We start from the raw sequence: 26177 nt of genomic DNA, 5'->3' as shown, positions 1-26177 counted from the left end.
AAAGCCAACTCTCCGTCACTCAGGACCTTGCAAAATCCCTGTATCAGGACAGCGCGGGCAAAAGGCAATTACTCTGCATCTATTTCATTCTGGTGCCACAGGCTATGGAAGGTAAGAGACCATTGGGAATTGGCCTCAAACTAAGCTGCTGCCTGGGGAGCTCACGTACTAAACTTCAATTTAGTTTGTGATTTAATTTTTAAAAGTGCTACAGCAACCGAGGAGGGAAAGAAGGGGCAAGGAAAGGCAAGGGGCACCCTGCTGTGTCACTGCTGCAGGGCTGAGCCAAAGGAATACTTCGGTGGGAAGGGGGAAGAAGGGAATAAACTGGAACAGAGACTCTGTCCCTTATGCGAAGAGCTGAGTTGACTTGGGAGAGCTATGAAAGAGGACATCTGAAGCTGGTATTGAGGGTGAAATGCAGAAGACAGCTATAATCACAGAATGGTAGGGGTTGGAAGGGACCTCTGGAGACCACCCAGTCCAGCCCCTGGCCAGAGCAGGGTCACCCAGAGCAGGTGGCACAGGAACGCGTCCAGGCGGGGTTGGGATGTCTCCAGAGACGGAGACTCCCCCACCTCTCTGAGCAGCCTGTGCCAGGGCTCTGCCACCCTCACAGGAAAGAAGTTCCTCCTCGTGTTGAGATGGAACCTCCTATGTTCAGGTTTGTGCCCATTACCTCTTGTCTTGGAACAGAGCCCCCGCATAAGAGGTCAGTGCTTGGAACAGCAAGAAGAAGCGACTTTCTGCATCTGGGTTTAAGATGCGGCAAAGGAGAGCGAGTGAGACGTCCCTGATCTGCAACTTCAGACTCCAGCTCTCGCATCAGGGAGCTGCGAGCGCGTGTCCGAGTGCGCCCGTGGCACCCGTGTGCCCTTCGGGGGGTTTTGCGAGCTGCACAGCCCCAGTGCCTGGCACAGACCATACACACCCCGCACAGACACGGGACGTGCACACAGCGCTTCCCTTGTAGGATGAAATTATCACCCTTACTTGGACTGTTTTCAAAGATTTTTTTTTTTCCTTTAAACAACTCGCCCACTCATCCCTATAAACGCCGGTGCTAAAAGCTGCTTCTGTTGTTAAGATTTCAAATAACTTGGGTTTTATTGTTTCAAACAAAATCAAAATAACTCACCCACGCTCCCTCCTTCCCTAATACACTAACTGCTGACCTGTTGGGAGCATGCCCTACTGCCACACGTGGCTTAAATCCGCGCCTTCGGATCAGTAGCAGGTGACAATACCGTTTTCGCTTTTTTTTGAGACGGAGCGTGGCGTGTCTGCGTGGGTGTCTGGCTGAAGTGTTACTGACACCTCTGCTACGTGCGGCGCTGATCCGACTGCCTGAAAGCTAATGCAAATGTGCTCAGATTTGGCTACTTTGTGCAACAACCTTATTAATTCTGGATTTACACTTTTTCCCCAGCAATGCTGTCATCTACCCTGCAATCACAGGTGCAGGTAGCCAGCCCTCGCTGCCGAGACCAGTGCATCCATAGTGTGGAAATTACTTCTGGTTTCTCTTTGGGAGGGAATATGTTAGTCAGCGTATTCAGACAGTCCTCAAAGAGCTACATCAATGCCCTGTAGTTAATGTAGCAACTTTTCCACATAGGTTTTGCCAGCATTTACCAGGCCAGGCTGGCTTTCCCCGCCACCATTTAATAGAAACACACAAGCCTAGGTTTAGCACCTAAAGCTTGAATTATGAACCAAGGAGACAGGTTAGAAGCATTGTCATTCCGTGTCAGTCTCTCCAGTCCATGGGAGACGATGGGAAGCTCCAGAGGCCAATTTGGCCGATCAAAACCTTGGAGGTCCCTTAGATACCAGAAGTGGTAGTGAACCTGAACTACTTGCTCGAAACAATTCAGGTTACAGGCAGACGGCAGCAAGCAGTGAATTCTGGGAGCGTAACCGATGCTCAGCCTCAGACAGAGCTGCGGTACCCGGCCGTGCTCACCGCAACACACCCCAGCAGCAAAGCAGGGTGTTTTAGCTGACGCTGGTCGCAGGGATTTACCTTGCAGTTGGAGGGGGGTGGAACTAGGACCCCGCTCAGCTGTTGAGTCTCAGCTGAGCAGCAGTAATTTGCTAAACTGAAATAACTCCATTGCTTTAAATGGTATAACCCATATTCTTGATTAATTAGCACAGAAGCCAAGGTTAATATATAGTGCTCCACTCCCAGTCACCTCCTCTATCCACCGGACCGCGACACCTCCCCGCTTCCAGCCCATCCAGAGTGATGGAGGAGACAGGTGCCTGTGAGCCCGCTGCCGGCAAAGGACACGCTCCTCTCCAGCGATGGAAATGATCCAACGCTCCCCCAGCAGCAGCAATGCCCTCCTCCCCGCCATACACTGCGCTCGGTGCATCTTAAATGGGAACCGACTGACAATTTGCTTTGAAAACGCTCTGCAAAAGAGCCTACTTGTCTCCAGATTGCCAAAATTGTGCTGCTTTCTTGAAATGTACTTTTATTTAGACACCTACTTGCTCTTAGCACAGCGCTGTGTTAAAAAGCAGCTGAGCAGAGGCAGCACCTTTACCAGGGGCGGTGACGATCGGGTGAAGTTAGTCGGTGGAAGCCGCACACACCCATCTACATTTGCACCCATAATGCACACCTAACCTTCACATAAACACCCTTCACTGCAGCAAACGCCCAAATCTTAATTATTATTTACCCTATCCCAGTACTGCCTGAAGGTCGCGCTCAAGATCAAGGCCTTGTTACGCAAGGCACCCCACAAAACATGAAATCCTGGCCCTGCCGGGGCAGGGAGGATCCTGGGGCCGGTACCCCCGGTTTACCATTTCAGCGATGGTCAGACACAGCCCTCCTCAGAAGAGCTTAAACAGGTAAGACAAAAATCACATGCAAACACAGGAACAGCTTCTCCTATCAGCCAAAAGCAGCTCTTGCTCTGGTACGTGCTGTTTGAAAGGGCAAGATGAAACTACGCCCCGTTTGGGGAAGGCAAAGATGGGGAGGCTGATTTGCTCCATGTGACAGTGCCCAGAGAATACCAGGATGCAAATGGCTTTGGATACGGGCAAAAAATCCTCCAGGGACTTTTCTGCACATCTCAGGGGACGTGCACCTCTTGCACCCAAGCATATTCAGTGGTTTTACTCTGCTGCACCGACAGTTCCCCTCAACTCCAGCTTAACAAGCACTGCAGGGAACTGCAACTCTCTCTGTGGCACAGACACCACAATCCAGGATGGAAAAGTTGGATCCACAGCATCATTAGGAGCCCTTCCCTAATTGCACATCTCCCCAAGGAGCTTCCCCAGCAGTCCCTGCACACGAAGCACGTCACTGGGCTCAGCTCCCTGCCAGGTTCGGGCTGCAGCCTTCTGGGGCCGCATGGGGCACAGGAAGGAGCCAGGGGCTCTGAAAAACCATTATTTAGGCTTTTTTAGATTAATTGGTGTTAATTGCTTTGGGAGGCTCAAAATAGCACTGCTAATGGGAAACGTGGATGCAGGCTGAAGGTGAGGTGTGAGCAGAGACTCGTGATCGCCACATTAACCCGGACGCAGGTTGTGCCCTTCCCAGCGGGCAGCGACTGCCAAGAGCAGGGAGACCTTCTCCTGGTCTTCTGCCTGTCCTGGTCTTCTCCCTGTCCAGCTGGGATTTGCCTGCTGGCACCCCTAACCCTGACACCCCCTCGACAGCCGCATTCACACTCATACAGGGGCAAGAGGGAGCCTTTGGGCTGCCACAAGAGTTTTTGTATCATGAAATCTCAAAGAAACAGCACTTGGACCTTCCTTATTTCAGGCTCCTTTGATTTATGGATTCACACCCTTCTCCTTAATCCCGCAACTGTGGAGGACCCTCAGCCAGCTCCCAGGGAGCCCCAGTTTCCTGCACGTAGTCCAAGCACCGACACAAGGACAACTCAGAGAGACCCAAAACCTTCGCTCACCCCAAGGCCATCCTAAATCCAGAAGAGAGGATTGGCATTAGACGGGACCGCGTCTATCCATAAGCGGGGGGTTAAAGAGCAACCAGAGGAGGCTACTGCCCGTCGCCTGGGTGGCTGAACTCTCCTGCCTGACCAGAAACGAACGCTGGGGATGGAGCTGCGCTGGTGATGAAGGAAGGCAGCGGGGTGGCCTCCGGGCAGGATGCCCAAGCGACCACACGGGACAAGCTGCCCGCAGGCTGTGATCTGGCCTCCCCAAAGCTGGGCAATAACAGGCAGAAGCCAAACTTGCCCCAAGGCCGTGCTGTGTTTGTGTCTGCTGGGAGAGCCTCCAGCGCCATAGCCCTGTCCTGCAGCGGGTAACAGCCGTTACCAGCGACAAAGTACAGACAAAACTGCTCTGATTATACAGGCTCCTGCACTGCTACAGGTCTGTCCCTAAATGAAACCCAAACCCCATATTATCAGGGTGCGTTTCCCCATTTTTAAGTATAATTCATATAAAGAGAAACTCAAGTTACCGGTACAGAAAAGATGATCTACATAAACCCACCAAGCAACAGAAAAGCCGACAGCACGGCTCCAGCAAGCCCAGCCAGACCACGCTCCCTTCCCAGCCTCAGTCCACGCACAGAGACAGGCTGGGTCCATCAGGTGCTCCCTTACATCCCAGATGCCACCAGTCACAGCTGGGAGCTCCGCCCCCGGCGCTGGCATGGAGAGAGGGCACTGCTGGCGCCCCAGTGAAGCACAGGCACAGCCACGCTGCCTCTTGCGCTCGCGTTTGCCTGAGCAAGAGATACTCATGCAAGAAAACCAAACAAAATCCCTGGTCAGGGATTTTGGGTCAGGGGCCTCCCAAGTCACTGGAGGCCCCTGTGTCATCTGGTGTCATTATAGCTCCATTGATTTAAGCAGAGTTATGCTGATTTACATCCAAAGAGAACCTGGACTATGATATTTTTTTTTAAGCTCTTCTGGCATGTGTAGTTTATTAAACGCGAGAGGCCGGAACTGTGAACGTACAAAGTGCCCCAGGCACAGCAGAGACCCTAGAAATGAATGAAGAGTTCCAGATTTTGAGAGAAGTCAAACATTTGGAGTTTTATTGCTCTGGGTCTGGCTTTGATTCATCCCTCTTTTTAGTATTGTTCTCTTTAAAGTGACAGCTTCTAGGAAATGGTGAGTGTACATCTCTCTTACTGTCTCTTGATGGCTGACAATTTGCCGGGAGAAAGGCAAGGCAAGGAGCTTCAAAGTGCCAATAACTGAAAACTCAGTTACAGTGAGTCAGGGGAAAAAGAATGTATTTCAGTAGCTTGGTTAGTCAGCTCCAGCCTGGCCCACTGGACTGGCCGGTCTGCAGACCTTCTGTTGTAACCTCCAACACAGGCCTGCTGGGAGACCTTGGACAACCAGTTCAGTTTTTACCTCCTTCCTAGGGCAGGTTCCTTTGGTGAGAGGATCTTTCTTACAGTTTTCTACCTCCAAAACTGGCCTCCAATGCTTAGCCAGTTATGGATGGAATATGGGGTTCTCAGATGGGCCTTCATACATTCCCCTGCTTCTCAGCGCAAAGCATCCTTGAGCCATTATGTTCCTTTTTTATGCATGCAGTTGATGCACAAGCCCAGGCTTGTGTTAAATCCTGCCTCCTATCTCCCTTCCACAGCACAGCTTTGATTCACAACCTGACCTCAGTCTGGGAGGAGGAGAAGCAAGGGACAGGAGTAGTGGGAAGAAGCAGAAACAGGGTGTACCAGTATCAAGAATATCGTGAGGACAGGAAGATAAGGAATTCAGCTTTATCTCTGGGACCTTAACCAGTGAAGTATCTCACCAAGGACAAGGTCTAGGGGCTGACGCCAAGGCACGGAGGCAGCGATACCTCTGCCTTGCTTCTCTTCAGAGCAAAAAGTGGGCAGGACACTGCAAGGACCAGCCCTGAGCAAGCAATCCTCAACTCATTGCTGCCCCAGATGAAGGATACTGATTGAGCCACTGCCCGTACAGATACCGTCATCCTGTCCCACAGAACGTGTGGGTGTTATCTGCCTCTTAAGTGGTGACAGGTTCTCTTTTCTACTTAGCTTTTGCCCTCCATATCATCTGCAGGACAAAGGGAGAGAATAGTTAACACTTGTCCTGTGATGCACAGCGCACTTTGTAAGGGTCATTTCTCCTGCTTCAGCACCCAAAAGGGTCAAATATTCACAGGTGACCCAGAGATCACAGTCTGACCTTTTTCTGGCTTAAATTAAGAAGTGTCAAAACCATTCACTGCACCTCGAGGGGCTCTGTAGCAGAGCAGTCACTTTTCCACAATGAAAACAGCATCAGCTGAGTCTCCTGCGTGCTGAAAAGCCCACTGCTCCGGCCAGAGACCCCCCTGGGACCCGGCTGCACGGGGTGGTTAAAGCAGCCAGTGTCCATATCCTTCTCATAAGCAAAAGCTGTGGGTAGAAGAGATGATCGCTGCTTCCTAATCAGGCCAGGCAGCCATCTACATTGCACCCAAGGCATCTAAGGCAGAGTCTCTGGACTCCCATGTTTGGACTCTGCAGGGCAGAAGCCTCTCTGGCCACCCAGACAAGCAAGGCAGAGGATGCAAAGGAAAAGCCTTGGACTGGCACAACATGGACTGTTGTGCAGAGCACAGGGGTCTGCGCACAGCTCCTTGAGGACAGCTGGTCTCTCACAAACCCAAACCTCAAGTCACAGAGCTGCCCAAAATGCAGGTGCCATCCCCAAGCGAGGAGGGGTTTGCCGGCAGAGGCACAAGCACAGCATTCAGCCCCAGCGCTCTGGAGGACCAGGACGGCTCCTGCCTCACCTCTCCCTGCCGGGGACACTGCTCCCTCCCGACCACGCCTCGCCAGGACCAGCTTCTCCTCCCCAGGTTGCCAAGGAGCCTGGCAGGTAATTCTGGCTTTTACCCCAACTACAGATTCTAGCCTACCTCCCAGACCTGCCCCTCTGCAGGAGAAAAAGTAACTTAATGAAGGATCGTAAAACCATAAGCCCCATGTAGCTGCTTGTGCAGCCCCAGCCCCACACGCCGGCGCAGTCCCCCAGGCACGACACTTGCCTGCAGCAGAGCCTGCCATGCCTCCCTCTCGCTCACACGCTCTCATTGGATAATTACAGAGAAAACCAAGGCAAATCCCAATTTTAGTGCCATTATAAAACAGAGAGGGGGAATTCATTACCTGGCAGCTGTTAATATTTAAGGAAGAAACTGATAATTTACCTCTGAGGCAATGAACGCGGCAAAGGCAGTGCAAGCCAGAAAATGCTATTACCTCCCCCCACCATCTCTGTGCAGTTACTTTGCAGAGATTTTCTATCTACCCGTTTATTTCCCTGCCTCCCATGCCAGCGCTAAAGTCCCAGCGAGAACAGCGTGTGCCAGGGCTCTGCACTGCAAAACTCACGAGAGTCTTGGCTGTGGCTCTGCTGTCCCTGCTGCACCTCTAGATTTGGGAGAGCATTTTTTAAATCCCTCCTGGGTCACGCAGCATCTGTGCAAGCAGCCCACCTGAGTCAGACAAGAGGAGCTAAAGAAAAGAAGGGCCCTAGAGCTTAACAAAGAGACTCGTATGGATATATGGAAGGAAAGGTCAGACAGTTTAAGATGACACTGGGGAGGCAACCACGTCACTGGCTGCCTCTCCGAACAGCCCAAATCCCTGGAAGTCTCCCGATACCTGCCAGACTCAAGCCCTGCAGGAAGTTTCCCGGCGTGTCCTGCCTCCAGCTAGGAAATATCTCAGCCTCAGCCTGTCTCCCAGGTCTGCGTCTGCACGAAGCACTACAGAAGGTCCCACAAACTGAACAGGAAGATAAAAGCATTACGAGAACGAGCCACGGCTCAGTGTTTACCTGCTCAGTTCCAACAGGACTGACACCAGCCCAGCAGCCTCCAGGTGTCATAGGAACAGTCTTAAATTTATCTCCCTGACTCTGGCTTCTCTCTTCCTCTCCATCCCCCTCACTCTTGGATTCTTGGAGCACGTTTACACCAGAAAGCCTGACCAACGATAATGGCGTAATTATATCCATGCAGTTAAACAAAATATAAAGACTGTGGGATGAAGGAGGGCGTGCATTTGCACTGCCCTTGCATTGCGGTCGTTTACACATCAGTAAGACAAAGAGGCTAGCACTTCATCTTAAAAGAGAGGTAAGATGCACAGCCAGCCGCCACAGAGCAGCAAAGGCTGCCTGGTGCAAACCCCGCGTTCAAGCTCCAGAGGGACTGCAAGGAAGCATCAGTTTAATCTTCTCCCAAACAACACAAGACAACCAGGGAAAGAAGCTTCGGGGCCAGAGTGCAAGTGTCTGGGGGGACGCCCCTGAGGCTGTATTTATCCTTGCACCCGAGCACCCATCTGGCCAATTCTGCAGTCCATGGTGAAGTCACAGGGGACAGATGGGAGCACCTGACAGCCTGGACAACACATGATTCGGCAGGGACAGGCAGGACCTCCCTGCCCAGCTCCGCCACAGACCCCACGCTGCCCTCCAGTTCTGCTCCCCTCCCAGTGACAGCAGGCACTGAACTCTCACACTTGGAGGCCAGGCAGAGCATCAACCATGGGCACCCGCTCTGCACATCGCTCCTGCGACCTGACACACCACTAGAAAACCACGAGAGAGAAAAACCATCAAAAGAGCTCTGGCAACCTGCCTTTGGTGCGGGGGGATATGAACTAGAAAATTTTCCCTTCTTTTATGGTTGCTTCTCACCGTAATCATAAAAATGGTCTTATAAAAACATTTGTCCCAGGGAATGCTTGGCGATGCAGCGTACTTGCAAATCGTTCAGAGTCTAAATACATCAGCAACCCATCTCTGCAAGTCATCACTGCAATCAAACACGGCTCCTCTTTCTCTTGACTATAAATGGTCTTTGTTGAGGACAGGATGGATGACAGGTTTGAAGAGCAAGGAAGCGTTCCCTCGAGCTGATGCACTCCCCTGGGAAGAGGAGAGTCCAGATGAACAGGATCATTTCTAGAGCATGGATCCCCAAGGAAGGGAGAGGACTGGGTTCAATCCTTACCTCTCTCCATGGTTTTTGTTCCAGCTGTTGGACCTTGACCCAATAAAGTGCTTTACCCCTTGCACATGCACAGTCCCATGACTTCAGAGATTTTAGCTCGGTGCTGACCTCAAACACAAGGCCCAGAATTGGTGCAGGTCCCCAGCCTCTCCCCAGACAGTCTTTTCAGAAATACAGAGACCCTTTCTTCCATGGGCCCCCTCCTTTTTCCGCAGTGGCTGCTCTCAGAGAGGGGGGTGAGGGACACACAACCTCTGTTATTTCTGAAGTGTTAGAAAAATCACATCCTTCTAGTAGCCCTCTAAAATACAGCTGTTACCAAGTCAATCAAGAGCTGGCGCGTTATGACCTTCTCTGCAGAGGGGTTAAATTTATGAGCAAGCCTTTGATGTCTGCAAGCCTCATGTGGTACAAAACCTTCTGCTTTGATGTTAGTTTTAAAAGGGGGGAAACTCCGAAAGCGTGCGGTGCATGAGTCCCAGGGAGCACTCGGATCCGGCCGCCCTTGACTGCAGGCACAGGGACCAAGCTCTAATGTGGCTACTTTTGCTCAAGGCTCCGCTGTGACGGACAGAAAACGCAAACAAACGCATCTCCCCCTCCCCAGCTTCTCCCAGCCCAAACCCACCTTTGCTCTGCCTGTGGAAAACCAGGCACTCACTGCCCTGAATCTTCCCGCAGGAGCTCCAGATCTGACCTCAAAGGAGAAGAGGACCCTGCCTTTGCGCGTCCCGCAGACCCAGGCAGTCCTGGTCCCTCTCCTCCCAGCGACCACCAGCCATGGCTGGGAAATTCCCCACCTTCACGGGGCCACGGGAGGGGTAAGGAAACACGTTTCTCTGCCCCACCACCGATACAACCCTCCTGCACAAGCTCTCCATCGCGTGCAACACCAGCATCTTGCACCGCCGTGGCAGGAAGGTCTAAGCCGCAGGGAGGGACCTGCCGCAGGCCCTGGCACGCTCTCCTACCTTACGCAGCACCTGGGCCATGGCTTCTCCTATCCATCCCAGCATCCCCACGGCTTTGCTAACAGGCTGAGCCCTTCTCCCAGGGCCCGACAGAGCTGCCAGCAGGGACAGGCTCCTCTCCATCCCCGAGCTCACTTCGCCTCCCTTCCCTTTTTCCTGCCTCCCCTCCCCTCTCCCGCCTCCTCCCATGGGGAGTTTCCCAGCAGTTCAGTAATTAGCATCATCATCACCAATGCTAATAACACCACCACAGCTCCTGCCATCCACAGCTCAAACAACTTTACAGCCATCATCACGCCTCTGTAACCTCCCCAGGGTAGGCAGGGAAGCAGCATTACCCCATCACGCAGATGGGGAAGAGGGAGGGAAACACGAGGCAGAGATGGGCAGCGAAGCCGGGAGCTCTGACTCAGGCACTGCACCCGCGGGACCTGCCTGTCCCAGGGACCTCCCCGCTGCAGGGAGGCCCCTTCGGGAGGAGGCCAGTGGCCGTGTTGACAGCAGGACTTATCCAGAGATTTCATCACTCAGCTTGGGGCCTGGGAGTCCTGGGACAAGGTTTGTTCCGGGGCACCCCTGTGCACAGCCTTGGTTCCCCTCTGCAAAACGACTGTGGGAGAGCAGTACCCAGGACTGCGTGCGTAGGCTGGGTGCACGCCTCCCGATGGGACGGCGGGTATCGTGGCATCCCATAAAAGCACCTTAAATCAACCATCAGAGCTCACCTCTAATTAAGGACTTGCTCTTTACTGATGGATTAAAGATGATTTTTGCTTTGAACATTCACAAAATGAGGAATCGGGGAAGATTCTTGTCTGAACAGCCTTACCAGGGAAAGCTTCTCTCCCATCTTGGGGGGGGGTTTACTACATTTGATTTAAAGAATTTAAAAAGAATTACAGCTTTTCAAAAAAGCCCACCCACACTCCCCATACAACAGACTGACGTGGCCCTGGCAGCCCTCTGACAGACGGGGACAAACACAGAACACAAGGCAATGGGTTGCTTTGCTTTTGGCAAGTACCTGCAAGGTGAGACCAACTTTTAAGTGTTCTGAGGTCTGGTCTATGCTACGAAGTCAGGCTGGCGTAACTGTCAGCTGGGAGCACCAACACAAAACAAAATTCACCTGAAGTGACCCAGCCTCATCCACCAGAACGTACTGCAGAGACGTTCCCCTGGCAAAAGAGCCCTTTCTGGAGGGTATGTCATGTGTGGCAGGGCATGGTCTGAAGACAACCAGCTGGTGTAAGCCACGTGCCAGCGAGGCTCCTGCCTGCCTGCAACAGGGGTGACAGACCATTTACTCCTATGCCTGGGCAAACAGCACATGCAGCATCACCAGGCACCAGAATTTCAAACACCTCCTGAGCCTCTCCAGCTCTGGTTTCTGAGGAGCTCCTGGATTTCTGAGGGTGTTTCAGAAAACTTCAGGAAAGGGGATATAAATACACCTGCCTTCACTTTGTGGGTGCACAGGCAGGGGCAAAACCGAGTTGGGAGCTCCGGTCTCCTTGGCAAGGAAGGATGGCAGGATGCCCCACCGATAGCAACACTGGGAGGTTTTGTATCCCACCTGCATTTTGCCAGACTCCCCTCTGCCATTCAGAGCATCTGCCTACAAAGACTGCAACCCTGATCATGCTACATAACTCTGTATAGCTACTGGCCTGAAGAAAAAACAAATAAAACACTTGTCATTGTCACTTTTATGGTCTATGGTCCATTAGATACCAAATAAGGGGCATTCTTTAAAGCGTAAGACAGGCAGTCTCCCTTCTCCTCCAGCCACAAGCACTGCTGAGAGCATTGACCAACTCTCTCTTGGGATAAAATGGGAGACGTTTAGTGTCTGAAAGGAGGAAGATACCATCTTTTTTCCACACATTGCTGCTCTGCATATCCTGTTGAATTCACTCAATGCTATTTCACTACCACGTGCACCAGGCGTGCCTGGGAACTGAGCTGAAAATGGACTCTTGGAGCTCAGCTCACAGGCACTCAGGGAGCTGACACACACACGCACACACTGCAACGTCAGGGCACAGAGGGAAGAGGCCTTGGGAGAGCAGATGGTGAAAGAATGGGAGTGCAGCAGGCAGGGAGAGCCTGAGCCACCCTCTGCAAGAGCAAACCCCGGGCTTTGCATCCCTGCTGCGCATCCTTTGCATTCAGGAAGGGTGGGAGGAGCAGCGTGTCCTTCGCCGGCTCACACATTCCGTCAGTCAGGAGCCAGGATGTACCCCACGTGTCCGAAAGGCACCTCCTGTGGCTGGAATGTGTATCTCTACACTTGCTTTTTCATGGACATTCACCAAAACCCCATGTGCACCGTCACGAGGTCACTGGTGGTTGGCAATGTCCCACGGGGCCTTTTCTTAGACAGTCTATGTACTCACAACCACACTCCTGAGGAATGCTTTTTGCCTTGCTTTTGATGGAGCATGACTTGTGTTTGGTTTCTGGCTGAACATCTGAGTTATTTTTATACATGGCTATTTCTGGCAGAAGTGAGGTTTTTTTCTGCCTTTGTCTTGTCTTGGATGCCCCCGTGCTGCTGTCTCCTTTCTGGCTCAGATGAGCTTTGTTTTCCTTCTCAATGATCATGTTTGCACCGGTGAGCGGTAGGAAATGCTTTTGCTATTAGAACATTTCCACGAGCACTGTTGGGAATGAAGAATGAGCTCAGAGAAGTCTAAAAAAAACTGAGTTGGTGTAAAGATCCTGTCTCCAGTGGTCAGAGAACTGAAAATCAGGAATGTCTGTGGTCAAAAAGGGATGCGTATGTGCGCAAATGCACGCAGGTACAGCAGGATTTGTTCTCCCCATGACCCGCAGACCAGGAACAAATGGCTCAGTGCTAGAAACACTTTCAAGCGCCCTCACTGTACAGACAGGCTTCATCCCAAGCTCTGCAGCTCAGACTGTTTGTTACCCAGCACAAAAATATTTTATTTTGCTTTTCTTAAATGGCAAGAAAAAATAGGTCTATCTTTCCTGGCTTAGATTTTATTCCATCTGGAATCACTGCATGATCACAGGATTGTGATAGTGTGTGTTACAGCCTCAGCAGAAAGCAAGAGCCCAAATACTTTCAAAAATACGTGCAATCGTTAAATCTTTGCTGTTACGTTCTATCTCCTGGCAACAACAAGCTGAGGACTTGAGGCTCCTCACTCGAGATCACTGAGTTCAAGTATCACCGAGCCCCCTCCCACGATCCAGAAACATGCCATCGTTTGTGGGTGTGATCCCTGTCTCCAGGACTGAGAACAAAACCACTACAGCTGCAGGAAGCCTCCCCAGGACATTGTATTTGCCACATGTCACAACAAACATGAACATTAACTGGAAGATAACGGCCTAACAAACAGCTCAATTGTTCAAGCTAAAGACATCAAAAAGGCATGTGGAGAGCTTTCCAGGGCACAGGTCCCCACCACCTTCTGGGGAGGCAAGCACAGACTGAGTCAGAGCTCTTCAACACCCAACACAGGACTTGCTGCGTGCCAGTAACCCATAAATCACTCACATCACGGCCAGCTCCTCTTGCCAGCTTCTGCTCTTCAGGAAGCATGCTCTGCCTAACTTGCTTCCAAAGAGAAGCTCTTCGACAATGATTTTCTATCATCTGTGCCTAATGACTGATGAATTTGGAGACCACTCTGCGGATTGCCACTCTGGAGACCATCAACGTGATCAGGAGATGAGAGGGGACAGGACCTAAGGTCCCACATTTGGCAAAGGCAACCACCATTTTCGGCTGCTCATCAAAAGCTGAAAAGGGCTCTGTTTCTTGAAGGCAACAAGCCCACTCCTTATGAACTGAGGGAGGCTGATGAAGTCGGGCTGCGCAAAGCAAAGGGTCCAAATTGCTGTGTTGTTCTGGAATTCAAAGCACCACATCCTGACAGTCACAAAGTCAGGAAACTTCAGGTCTGGACTCCCATCCCTCAAGAGAAGGTTAGAAATACCACCACTAAATACCAAGCTCTCATAAACGAGTTCATGATGGAGGGTGGTACCATTGTTCTGTTAAATGGATGAGGCTCAGGCTGAGGCTGAGGCTCAAAAAGGCAAAATGATCTGCCTACAGTTGCCAAAACAGTCAAGAGAGGAGCCAGATGCAGGCTCTGTTTTCCAGCCAACAGGCCACACTGCCACCCACACACAAGGTTAGAAATGAGGTAAGAACAAACATGCTACAAGAAACCCCCAGATCAGTACTGTAAGAAAAAATCATCTTCCTACCGACTGTGACACCTGGACTCGGACTTCGCTGGTATCCAGTGGTGACGTACTTGACCCCTGGGACTTCCTCTCTGAACTGGATTGGTGCTCCCGGTATTTCTTGGACCTCGCAGGTAACGACAAGAACTCTTTTCCTGAGATCTTCAGGTCTCCCACATGATGGCTGTCCCCATTCTGGTCCTTGGGAGAGCAAGAAACAGTCATCACACAAATTGGCCATCTCCGGTTTACATGGAGATCTGTTGGCAAGTATCCGCAGAACAGGAGACGCAAAGAAGCAAGAAGTTAATGTGGAGTTTAGACGGTGTGAGTTGCCACTTGTCATGTGCAGGGTTGAATGAGGACATTCTGTCTATCTCTACAGCATGTGATTTTAATGAGTGGAGAGTAAGCATCACCCAAACAACAGACAGCAGTCAACTTCTCCACAGGGTGAGTCAGGGAAAAGTAGCATCCTCTTAAAAAAACCCAGGTATGCCGGTAGAAGTAGGGCTGGACCATTGCCTGCCTCAGTGTCTCCCACTGTCTTCAGCAAGAAGAGCCCTTACCCAACGGTTTCCTCAAAGCCAGGTTGACATGAACGGTTCAGGTCTCTTGACAACCCTCATGCTACCAGAGGCACGTGGGGACTGCAGGGTAACACGACCAACTACAGCCGATGGTTATGAGCAGTCCCCGGTTCTCTCACTGCTGTCCTCTTTCGCTCTCTTAAATCCTTGTGCTCAGTGCTCCCATAGACATATAAAATACAGGGTTATCACCCCCATGTAATGCACGGGGAAACTGAGGTGACAAGAGGTTACACACCTCTTGAAGTTTTTGTCCCTTCTCACTGCAGCTCCTCACTTTTCCAGGCCCTGCCCCACGCCTGGCTGTTCTCACCCCCTTCCTGTAAGACACACACGACTCTACCCCTTCTCTGTCAGAAGACTCAAGTTAATGGCCCTGCCTGTATTACCATAACAGCCTGGTTACTGCTGCCACACAGATGAGGCCCTCGTATAGAAGCACAAGCAGGAGTATTCAGTGTTTAGCTCCAAAGACTTATTAAAGGCACCAGGCACTTTACGTGTAACTGGTGGGAACTGAGTGCCTAAAGCTGCTTGGATGCTTTTGGGCATCAGTGTTTCTGGTGGCAAATCACCTCTTTATCATACATGAAGCACTGAGGGGACTCCCCAGGGTGTCCTCACTGCAGCAACCACAGGCAGGTGAATGAAGCTCGAGCATGGCTCAGGAGATGACCCAAGGGCCCACAAGATTAGGACTTAAGTGCCCATAGACTGAAAAGCTGAGGATAGTGCACAGGATCTGAAGTCACAGCACACCAACAGCACAGTAGGATGCTGTAGCCAAAATGACTTTTCCATTCCTTGCAATACAAACAGGAACCGTGAGAACAAGTAAGGAGAGATTCATTTCCCTAGATGCTATTGATGGGGCCAACTGCAGCCAGGCTGGTGTCCACATTTTGAAAAGCAGCCACAAAAATGGATTTCAGAACTGGAGGGAAACTGCCTTACCATGCCTTATTGCCTTAGTTAGAGCCCTCAAACTGTTTAGTCCATGACAAAAAGAATAGATGACTCAATTACAGCACATAAACACCTTCAGGGTAAAAACCAGCATGCGATAAAAAGATTTTTAGTCTGGTAGAGAGAGGAATAAACAAGAACCAATGGCTAGGAGCTAAAAACAGAGTAGCTCAAAACAAGGAATGAGGCACAGGTTGGAGAGATCAGGATGATCAGGGAAGTAGTGCTCCTGCTATCTGCAGGGACATTCAGAGCCGACACTGGTGTTTCCTGGCGGATACGCTCTACCCAGACACGCGACTGCGTGCAGAGGGAAGGGACAAGAGTTCCTGGCCTGTGCGGTAACAGGGTCCCTGCTGACTTTGAAGGCTCTCTGGCAGAGACAATGGGCAGACAGGGTGAGACAGTAATGAGAGGATGCTGGAGAGATCACACTTCACTCCACCGATTTATTCTTTACAATCTTATCACCCTCACCATAGCAAGCCTGAAGGAAACAACCCTCTCCCATGACTGTAATCACCTCTCCCTAGGAGCTGCAGCAGGAGAGACGAAGGGGAATTGTATCCAAAACGCCCACAAGGAGAGGCAAACTCACACACCCCCCATGGGACCACTGCAGGGGAAACGGGACTATTCACGTCTGACTCCACAGCTACAGACGACCCACAGCTCCTGTTTACTCCATCCTCCCTGGAAATTCCTGAAATCCCATAACCACACCTGAACTATTGAATGAGGTTCAGCGTTTACAGCAAAGAGTAGGAAACCAACAGCATTAGCAGCAAATCACACATCAGCAAAACTCTCCCTCCTGCCAGTCCTCTGGGCCACGCTGCTCCGATGAGGATACACAGCCGAACGTCTCCCTCACACGGGGCAGTGCTATCCCTGCTATCAACACGCCAGAGTTGGAGTCACACTGGTGAAAGCAGGTAGGAGCCAAAATGGCCAGCGGGCATTTGGGAGAATGAATATGTGTGTTTAGCATTTAACTCCCCAAAAGGGTTAATTCCGGGAAGAGCTTTTGTCTGGTCCTCCCAGTTCTTACTGGGATGTTTAGGCACTCAAATGGTTTTGCAAGCCTGAGGTTGTTCGCCATTGTCCGTCTGCACCTACCTTGCACCTTGGATGAGTGTTTTCTCTCTGTAACACTTCTGTAAAAGGGGAAACGCCCCCTGGGATGCTCAGGATAGCTGTGCCTAGAAAGTGCTGGACGAACGTAAATTATTTGTGCCAAAGACATTCCAAAAAGGCAGAGCCCGGCTGCTTGCATGGCCACCTTCGCTAGGAACGGGCACGACTGAGCCCCGTGGCTGCACCAGACCCAGCGATCCTGCGTGGGATTTCCTGAGAAACTTAAGTGATCCCTGTAGGTGGAAAGGCTCAGTGCCTCCCAGCTGACTGTAGAAACAGACTTTGCGCTGGGGAGACTGAGAAAACGCTGATCTACTCGGATCTGACATTTCCAGCAGTGAACCAGAGCAGAGACAATCCTTAGAGCCCCTTGGAACAAAACCCTCTGCCTCTTGCAACGCACCATCCCCTGCTTCTGCCCTCTCCTTCCCTACTTGTGCTGCATGCAGCGCTCCGCTGGGCTAATAAGGCACTGAGATTTGCCACCAGCCACTAAAGGGGCTAAAATGCCAGCGATTATCCTCTCAATAAAGGGCTGGGTTTTTTTCAAAAAGGCATAGAAGTGGCTTTTTCAGCTTTCAGTTGTTAAGTGCCTTTTCAGTCAGGCCAGCTGTTCCTCTCCTCCAAGCTCTCTAGAAACCCTCTTTGGTTAATCCCATTGACTCCAATGATATCTGCTAATTGCATACTTCCCTGTAAATGAAGCCAGTCAACAAGCCATTACAGATTCCTACTGATATTTAATCTTTGAGACCAGACATCTTTGCTTACCTTTTCAGAAGGGAACTTCAGGAGGTCTAAGCTGTCCATGCTGTTCCTTTGGAGTCTCTTTGGCCTGGCTCCTGCAAAACAACGCACTCTCGCATCAGGAGGGTGTCACTCACTGACAGCACTAATGTCACACAGATAAAACTCAAACCAGGCCAGACCTTCCGCTCCTGTTAACTACAAAGTCAAAAGGACGGGATGCTGCAGCTGTGCTGTCCTTGAGGTTCAAACGTGTTTTTTTTTCCTCTATTGTTTTGGGTCTTTTTCAAGACACTATCACAGCACAGTCAGCAACAGCTACCGCTGCGTGAAGCTTTTGCTACCGAACCAGTGGCCGGGTCACACTACGACCTTGATCTCAACTGAGGTCTCTGGAATTCAGGAGTTACCAACCCCACTCTAAACAACAAAAGTCAGGGGACTGACACGGAGAAAAATCATAACAAAAATATAATTTAATAGATGCCTGGATTTGTTACTTTATCTTCATGTTTTTATCTTAAAGAATGTAATCTGGGACACAGCTTTGAGCTTTTCTCTACAGTCACAAGGGCTGGAAAACTAAGCGAAGGAGCAAGTATTTTCTAACTATCTTAGGCCCAGCCTTAAGGGGAGCAAAACCTTGCCCTGAAGCTCACAGAGAGATCAGAATATTTGACAGCGTTCATTACGTTTATTTGAGATTTCATGAAATTCCTTTTAATGTAGTATTCTAGCAATAACAGAGTGGGTGAAACACAGTTCAGCTCCTGCTTTCCAAACTCGCTTTACTTCCATGTCTTCTCCATCCAACCTGCCACCAGCATCTGTTGCCTTGCTCACTAACACAGCCAGGATTTACCAAACGGCCCTGGGACACCTTCACCACATCTGGGAAAGCTTCTGCCCTTTCACTCTCCTGCTCCCCTTCCCTGAAGGTCCAGTTTAGCTGGGCACCACATGACACCCCACACCAGCAACACCAAACAGGGCAGAGATGAAAGCTTTGGACGCACAGTCCCATGACAACTTCCAAGCTCCAGGGGAAATCCTCAGGGAGGGTGGATGAATGCATGTGAATTGAAACCCATCCCGGCGCTGAGCCCTGAGAACGGAAACCACTGAGCTTTGTGTGGTTCCTGCAACAGCAAACTCACCAAACCTAAAGATTCCCCAGTTTCCCACCACTACCTAACAGCACCGTTGCTTCTGTTACAGCATAATTATGTTTACAACAGCCCCCACGGGCCCTGTTCAAATCCAGGGCGCCACTGAGCCGCTCACAGGACAAATTTAACGAGAGAGAAGGCAAAAAAAAAATCATGAACCAATTCAAGACTGACTGTAAGCAGAATACGCTCGTTAAATGGAAAGAGCCACCAGGCAGGGGATACTCCTGCATTACCACACGTCCAGCTCTACCAGGGCTCCAGATGCGACCGAAGTTGTCTCTAAACTGCAGCAACTCCAAAGACACTGCTGCTTTCAAAAGTTCAAGCTCACTCAGCTTTGTGAGACACGAGACAAGCTCAGATCAGCTGGGACTTCGCTAAGGGTCGTGCACATTTATCACATCTTAGTTATAAACGACCTAAAGTTAATTTCACTGCCCCTCACTAGCCTAAAGCGATTTACTTCTTGCAGCCATAAAGACTCAAATCAGCGAAATACTTCTACACGTTTCTGTCTCTCTATTCCAAAAAGCACATTAGCACCAGCTTCATTTTAAGGTGGCTTCGTTACTAGGCTTTGAGTCGAGAAGGGACTGACATCATGGTTGGTGAATAGGTGCAGAATAAATATTGATGCGAACACGCAGAGTGCAAGGAAAACACATAATGACAAGCAGTTGTCACTTCTACCAGCCTCTACTCTCTCCCGCACCGCACAGCCAGTCGCTCCCTTGGCAGCAGCTCAGTCACAACAGGATTTCATCCCGGAAGGTCACCAATCGCTGCTGCCACCAGCCAGGGCTCAGACACGGGGCTGCCCTCTCTTTGGAGTGGGCAGGAAAAAAGGACTTTGCTGCCCTCAATAAAGCAGGCACAACTCTTTGATTTTACCATTTTTATTCCAGTCTTTGTTTATGTTTACTAAGGTATCTTATGTTTGCTAACATATCTTAAGCACCTCCCGCGAGCAGTTGGGAAAGGCTCCCACTGTTGGATACCAACAAAACGATGCAGTTATTTGGTAGCTGAACACATCTATTACCACGGGCTGGATGTGCACTCAGCCATGAAGACGGGTGAAAAGATCAAGTGCGAGCCCTCTCCCCCCATAAAATGGAGAGAGCCGCACTCTCGGCGGGAAGGCACAACCCACCACCCTGCCAGAGACACCAGTTCACTCCATACAGGACTCCCCTTCTGTGTGCTAAATGCTGCCCAAGCTCACGCTCCCCCGGGGCATCAGCGGTACCAGTTTTCAGCTGAGAGGACCCAGAGCTCTAAAACAAAGCCGAGGTCCTGTACCAACCCAGTGGGAGACACGGAGACGCCCCACACCCAGCTCCCATCGCTCCACCACACTCCCACCAGCAACCTGGGGGCATCAGCACAGAGGAGGTAGCTATGCAGCAGCCGGGTGGCTACCGCTGGCCCCAGGTCTCCTCCCACACTGCCAAATGAGCAAAGGGCTTTTGGCTGCTGCCACGTCGGTCAGGCAGGAGCTCAGCGAGGGGAAGGCAGTGGTGGGTTGTGCCCGGTGGCAATGACGTTCTGGACATTGCTATAGCTGCTCATGGCGCTCGGCTTCCCTCAGAATAACCTACAGTCTTATGTGTGGAGCAGCAAGGTGGGTCTGGAATAAAATAAACCTACAAACACTTAATCAGATGGTATATTTGGGTTTCAAAGCAATGCCCAAGAGGCAAGGCCAGCATCTGGAAGTGAGCGTGCGTCACAGTGGCTTTTAACAGCCACTTCCAGGAAAGCAAGAAAGAAGCGAAGTGTGTCTGATTAGATAAACACACATCATTTCCAACAGTCTAAAGAGTCGTTAATTATACACCTCCGTCCTCAGGTGCTTTTGTACATTTGCAATAGCATTAAACTGCTGGCCAGAAACCATTAATCTCTGATCTGAGAAAACCTGCCTTCCCCTTTGTTAATTTAATATACGTAGTCAGCTGAGACTACCCCAGCAATTAGGGCACGCAGAACAATTTGTCTTTTTCAGTTGTTTTGATGCTGGTGGTCCTCTGTTACCATGCGGGTTTCACATTCTGTTGAGCTAAGAGAGGAAGAAGTTAAGAGATACAAACTCAACTTCAGAGTCAAACTCAGCTACTTTCTTACAGAAAAGCAAGGAAGTTTTGGGGCCAAACATTGGCCTCAAAAAAGCCCGTGGTTCCACCACCCCCATTCACCATGAGCTGTTCCACCAGTGGAGCAAGCAGCACCATTAAAACAAGCAGATAGAAGAATTAAGAGGCTACCTATCGGTCAGGGCTACTGTAAACCAGGTCGGCACAGGCAGCAATTCCCATCACGTGTGTGGGAGCTTCTCCCCTTCACTCCACAGCAGACAGGCTGGGTAGCCTGCACATACCCATCTTCCAGCAGAGCAGAGAGATTTCCATACTCACAAGCACCCCACGACAGAAGGAGTCACATTAGCTTCCTTTCTCTGACCAGGACATTCCCTCAGATGGCTCCAGACGTAACTTTCAGTCTCCTCCAAGTAATTTTTCCCAGAAATACCTGCAGCACCACCTAATACTCAGCAAAAGTTCAACTCTGCCTCTTTCTTCCCAATGCTGATCAACAGTGGTGGCGGCAGCAGCCGTGGATGCAAAAGATCGAGCAGCTGAAAACCTGTGTCTGTTCCTCTGGAAGGTTTTTTCCTCTCTCTCCAGTATTTATTGGCATGTTTACCAAGCCTACTGCAGAGTAACGGAAAACCTCAGGGGCATTTCTAAATGCTCTCTCTGTCTTCAAGGTTTACTGAGGTCTCTATTAGAGCAAGCTGAAACCTTCTTGTGAACATCAGCTGAGCAACGCTACTGACTGGCTGTATTCATACCTTGTTTTCCTGGAGCTCCTCGGATGTTATTCTTTTCACTGCTCAGGCTCAGGGCTGTTGTTTCTTTTTTAAATATTTTTTTTCAAAATCTCCCCCTCCCCCCCACCATGATCTCAACACCACCATGAACCAAGGGGATTTTTTTTTTTTTTTTTTTAAATTTTGCTTTTGCAATTTGGTTCCTGAGACGAGTTTAACGGTTTTCACATTCTTGTATTTTAAAACTCGATGAAGGAATCACCTCCCTCCCTGGAAGGGAGCAATGGACTCCGCGGAAGGGGAAGTTCACTGCAACAGAGCAGAAGGTGATGCTTGTGTGCTTGCCTGCATGCACGTGAGAATCCTCGCCTCCCCCAGCTCCTTCATATCCCCCCATCTCACAAATACTCCCTATTCTTCTGTCTTTGGGACACTAACACAATATATCCTCGTGTCAGATACCCACTTAGACCCATCTTTTTTCTGTCTCACATCCCCACCCTGCAGAGATGGGGACAGCCCTTCAGCACATCCTTGTGCTACCTGTGATGATATGGATACAGGAACCTTTATCTACAGTCTCTACAGTCAGAAGTTTGGTGGCACGTGGTCCCTACTTTCCTTGGGCTTTTTAAGCTGATCAGTGTAGAGCTACACTGGGCTCCGCATGTCTGATGGAAAGGCTAAACCAGAGAGCTGACGTGGTGCACACAGCCAACACAGCATCTTACCCCCCCCATTCTTCTCCTGTCCCCTTGCTATCTGTCACCAGCTCCATACTGCCTGGAAGGGCAGGATCAGTATGGTCTCTGGAGGGAAGGACTCTATTCCAGGTCCTCCAACAGGCAAGTCCTCAGTTTTCAGGATGCAATTAGAGGAAAGATGCTCACGTAGCAGAAATCCTCTAGCAACACCTTGCTACAAAGGAGATGTAGCCACAGAAAACAGAAGGAAGTGTTTTATCATAGGATGGTGATGGGATCATCCCATGTAAATTTGCAGTAGGGCAAAGGCAGGTAGACAGCGTGGGCAGAGTTTTGTTCCTCTATGGACAGTCTCCATATCCAGCTGGTGCTCCTGAGATTTCAGAGTTGACAAGATCGAGCAGAACGTGTGTAGCAGCGACTCAGGGAGCCCTGCCAGGAGCTCTCATCAAGTTGACATGCGCCTTGATAACTCCTAGGCTCTCCCCCATCTGCAGCAGCCTGGAGAGCTGCCTACTCCATACCTCTTTGAGACGAAGCGAACCCCCCCAACACAGATCAAGCGACAGTTCTATTTGCAGGCCAGGAACATGCTGCAGCCCTCTGGGGTGGCTGTACCAGAGGAAGCAGAATTAAATCTGACAGCGGACTCCACAGAAGACCAACAGGGAAAGGTTGTACGGCCAACATCGTTCCCCCTCTGTCTCCAGCGCTCCCGGCTGAGCAGCACACACAGCTCAGCGGTGGCAGTTGCCCCATGGAGCACAAGCTTTGCACCCCAGAGAACACGGCAAATCTTGGCATAAGCACTTACTGTATTTTCATGAAAAGGTCATTTCTCTCTGTACCTGTATTAACTAAGATACTGACTTGTCTTTTGGGTGAGTTCTTGCAGCCCAGGACAGTGTCTCCCCCCATTTGTACAGACCCCAGCACTTCAGAACCTTGATTTTGGCAGACAATCCTAAATATTTTTCAATATGATTAAATTAGACCAGACAGTTGTTTGGGATGGAAGACTGGTCTATAAACCCTACCAAGCTCAGAAGTGACCATGGAGATATGATCCAGCAATCCAAATGCTCACAGAGCATCTCAAATCGTATGCCACTGACATCTAATCAGGAAAGCTCTGTCAATCTACTGCTCCATTATTTCAGCAAGCTCCTCAAAGAGAAAAGGCGGGGGGTGGGGAGGAAGCAAGTACAGCAGCAAGAAAAGAAAGGAGGGGAAAAAAAAAAAAAAGGCAAAAAAAGCAGCCTCCAGTAGGACAAGCATCTCATTTAAAGCTTTAATTAGTCTTCAAACACATAATGGGTTCTGGCAGTATAAATCCACTTGACCTCTATCATTGCCAGCACGTGAATGACAAACGCTGGTATTTGTTTTCCCGGTTGTTACTGGGATAGAACAATACTTTTCTCTAAATAGAGAAACCAAATAATATCAGTTATTTACGGTGACTGCCATAAAATGCTGGCACCAAGCTGCGGTGTGTCAATCCATGGGAAGGACCATCTGCTTACCCCCAATCCTTTAGACAGGAAAGGACAAGAGGAATCCTGACAGCTCTGGCCCCTTCTGCGTCTGAAGATATGGCTACGTGGGCAAAACAATGTTTTTCTCTCTATCAGTTATTTGAGGGCTTTTCCGCCTGCACAGCGTGGACAAAAGCCAAGAGCAGGTATGGCTTAAAACAGAAAGGATAGTACACATGAAAATAATAAAGTCAACGCGTAGGCTAAGGGCCAGGGAAAGCCGTGGAAAGGCTGTTTTCAATGTGGTGTCACATCAGACTTCCTCAGGAATGCTTTGGTCTCATGCAAGGCCTCCATCCTCAGCTCTCCATTGTCAGAACTGGGAGCCAAAAGGAGAGGAATGAAACCCCTTCTGCTGGGAAGATCGGGCTCCAGCGTGTTTGCTCTGACATGCTGTATTCATTGGCACACAGACAGCACACAGCTGAGCAAATATCAACCTTCCAGACAGATCCTGAGCACTACAAAAACCTTCTCCAGAATAACAATTTTGCAGATTTTTTTCTCCATGGTAAAACTGTTTCTTTAAAAAAAAAAAGTATATACAAAATGCAGTAATAAAGAAAAGTTAGTTTTGAATCAAGATGCTCATTTGCCTGGTTTGGCAGAAGATGCTTTGCGTATATGTCACCTGAGTTTCGCATCCTCTAGAATCCAGTCTGACAGCTGAACAACTGGCTGAAAATAGCAGCCATGTTGCACATCTGCACGGCACCCCGGAGCCCCTTGACATTTGCCCGATGGCACTCAGGGTGAGCAGTGAGCACCGAGGCTTCTCAGAGAGGGAGAGGGAATAGGGAGACACTCTGGACCACGTGCCAGACAAGCCTTCTCATTCACATGGAAGAGATAAGACTTGGAGCAAAAGTCCTCCTTGGAGATGGCACAAGTGAGCTACTGTCCCCTAGTGGGGGCAAAACCAGCGTAGCTCAGGACAGCTGCAATCTTTGAGTGAGAAGGGGATCCTACATCTTGTGGCCATACAAACTATTACCAATTGCCATGACATCAGGCACATCTTTGATTCCGCTTTTTCCCCCACATGTGCAATGGGCATTAGCTTTTCTCTAATTGAGCAAAGGTGGAATAAGGCTTATTTGCAAAAAAGTATTGGTAATTCAGGCCAAAGAATGAAATATTTCAGTATGTGTTTGCAGGATCTAGAAGACGCAGAGTGCCCAATCACGCAACACCTAACGGATAGTCAAATACAAGCCTTGGAGCTTGTGGGAAGCTCCAAGAGGAGAGGAGGCCTCCTATAACCGTAACTTTCTCCAGGTGATGGTCTGCTTAATAGATTAACAGTTGTGGGGACAGGAGGATTTTCTGGGAGATAAACTGAACTGGGTGGAGCAGGCTGAGAAGAGGCATGTAACCTCAGGGCTAATTTAAGAACAGCCATGAAAGGCTTGGAAGGAACACCTGGCTTTCTTCTAAGAGCAGGATTTTCTCTGCCAGTATATAGCAGAGCCTCATGACATCCCATTTTCCATTATCAGCTTGTGTTGAACAAGCAGAGATCAAAAAGAAACCCAGTTTCAGCTAGAAAGTGACACACGGTGATTAACACAGGCAACATCTCCAGCAGCTAGACAAGCCCAATTACAGCAGCTGTGTCCTAAACACTGACTCAGGGAGGGCAAGGCAAAGAGCAACACGCCTGTCAGAGCCTTGCAGTGATCAATCATGCACAGCAAAATCCTCTAAGAAGAGGGGCAATGTACTTGATCCCTCCTCCTGGATGCTGTTGTGAATCAGACACCAGCTTGCAGCAGCCAGGCACTTTCCAGCTACCGAACATAGCTGGTCACCCTGGGCTTTGAATCCACGAGGTCTGTCTCTACAAGCTGCCGGGTCTCTTTGATCAGCAAAGGTCTGCCGCCTTGGTGCTCAGCCCTGCCAGGCTAGGGGCCAGCCTGGCTGCTGAGTGGAGGAGTATGGGTCCTGAGGTCAGTCAAGAGATAATGGTGACTCATGCTGAGGGTTTGGCCTTGCTCAGTGAAGTGCCAAAGACAACCATGATCATCCATACAAAAGCCTTTGAGAGATAAAAAGTCTTTCTATCTGGGTGAGAAAGAGAACTTCCTTCTTCTTGGTCCCTTTCTTGCTCTGTGCTGCGAGGAAACACAGTAAGCAGAGGCATCTTGTTCCTATTAGTAATACTGTACTGTTGGACAAAAGATCACCATAGCCATAGGCATTTCCCACACCTTGGCTACCAAAGGCAACTGTCTGTGGAAAGTGCATTCAGGAAGGAGGCAGCACCCACCAGAGCTGGGA

The 26177-nt window shown here is 50.1% G+C and overlaps 1 protein-coding gene across 1 annotated transcript in view; it reads right to left on the bottom strand.

Moving 5' to 3' along the window:
- Positions 1-26177, bottom strand: part of GPSM1 (G protein signaling modulator 1) — a 79789-nt gene that overhangs the window by 12324 nt on the left and 41288 nt on the right. Inside the window, exons 10-11 of the mRNA XM_063353085.1 lie at positions 17675-17745; positions 14232-14411 (exon numbers count right to left, since the gene is read on the bottom strand). Of these exons, the coding sequence (XP_063209155.1) occupies positions 14232-14411; positions 17675-17745 (251 nt within the window). The remainder of the gene's footprint in view (positions 1-14231; positions 14412-17674; positions 17746-26177) is intronic.

The sequence above is a fragment of the Chroicocephalus ridibundus genome, chromosome 15 (genome assembly GCF_963924245.1).
Source record: "Chroicocephalus ridibundus chromosome 15, bChrRid1.1, whole genome shotgun sequence".
NCBI lineage: Eukaryota > Metazoa > Chordata > Aves > Charadriiformes > Laridae > Chroicocephalus > Chroicocephalus ridibundus.
The sequence above is the reverse complement of the archived record's forward strand: the minus strand, read 5'-3'. Positions and strand labels throughout refer to the sequence as shown.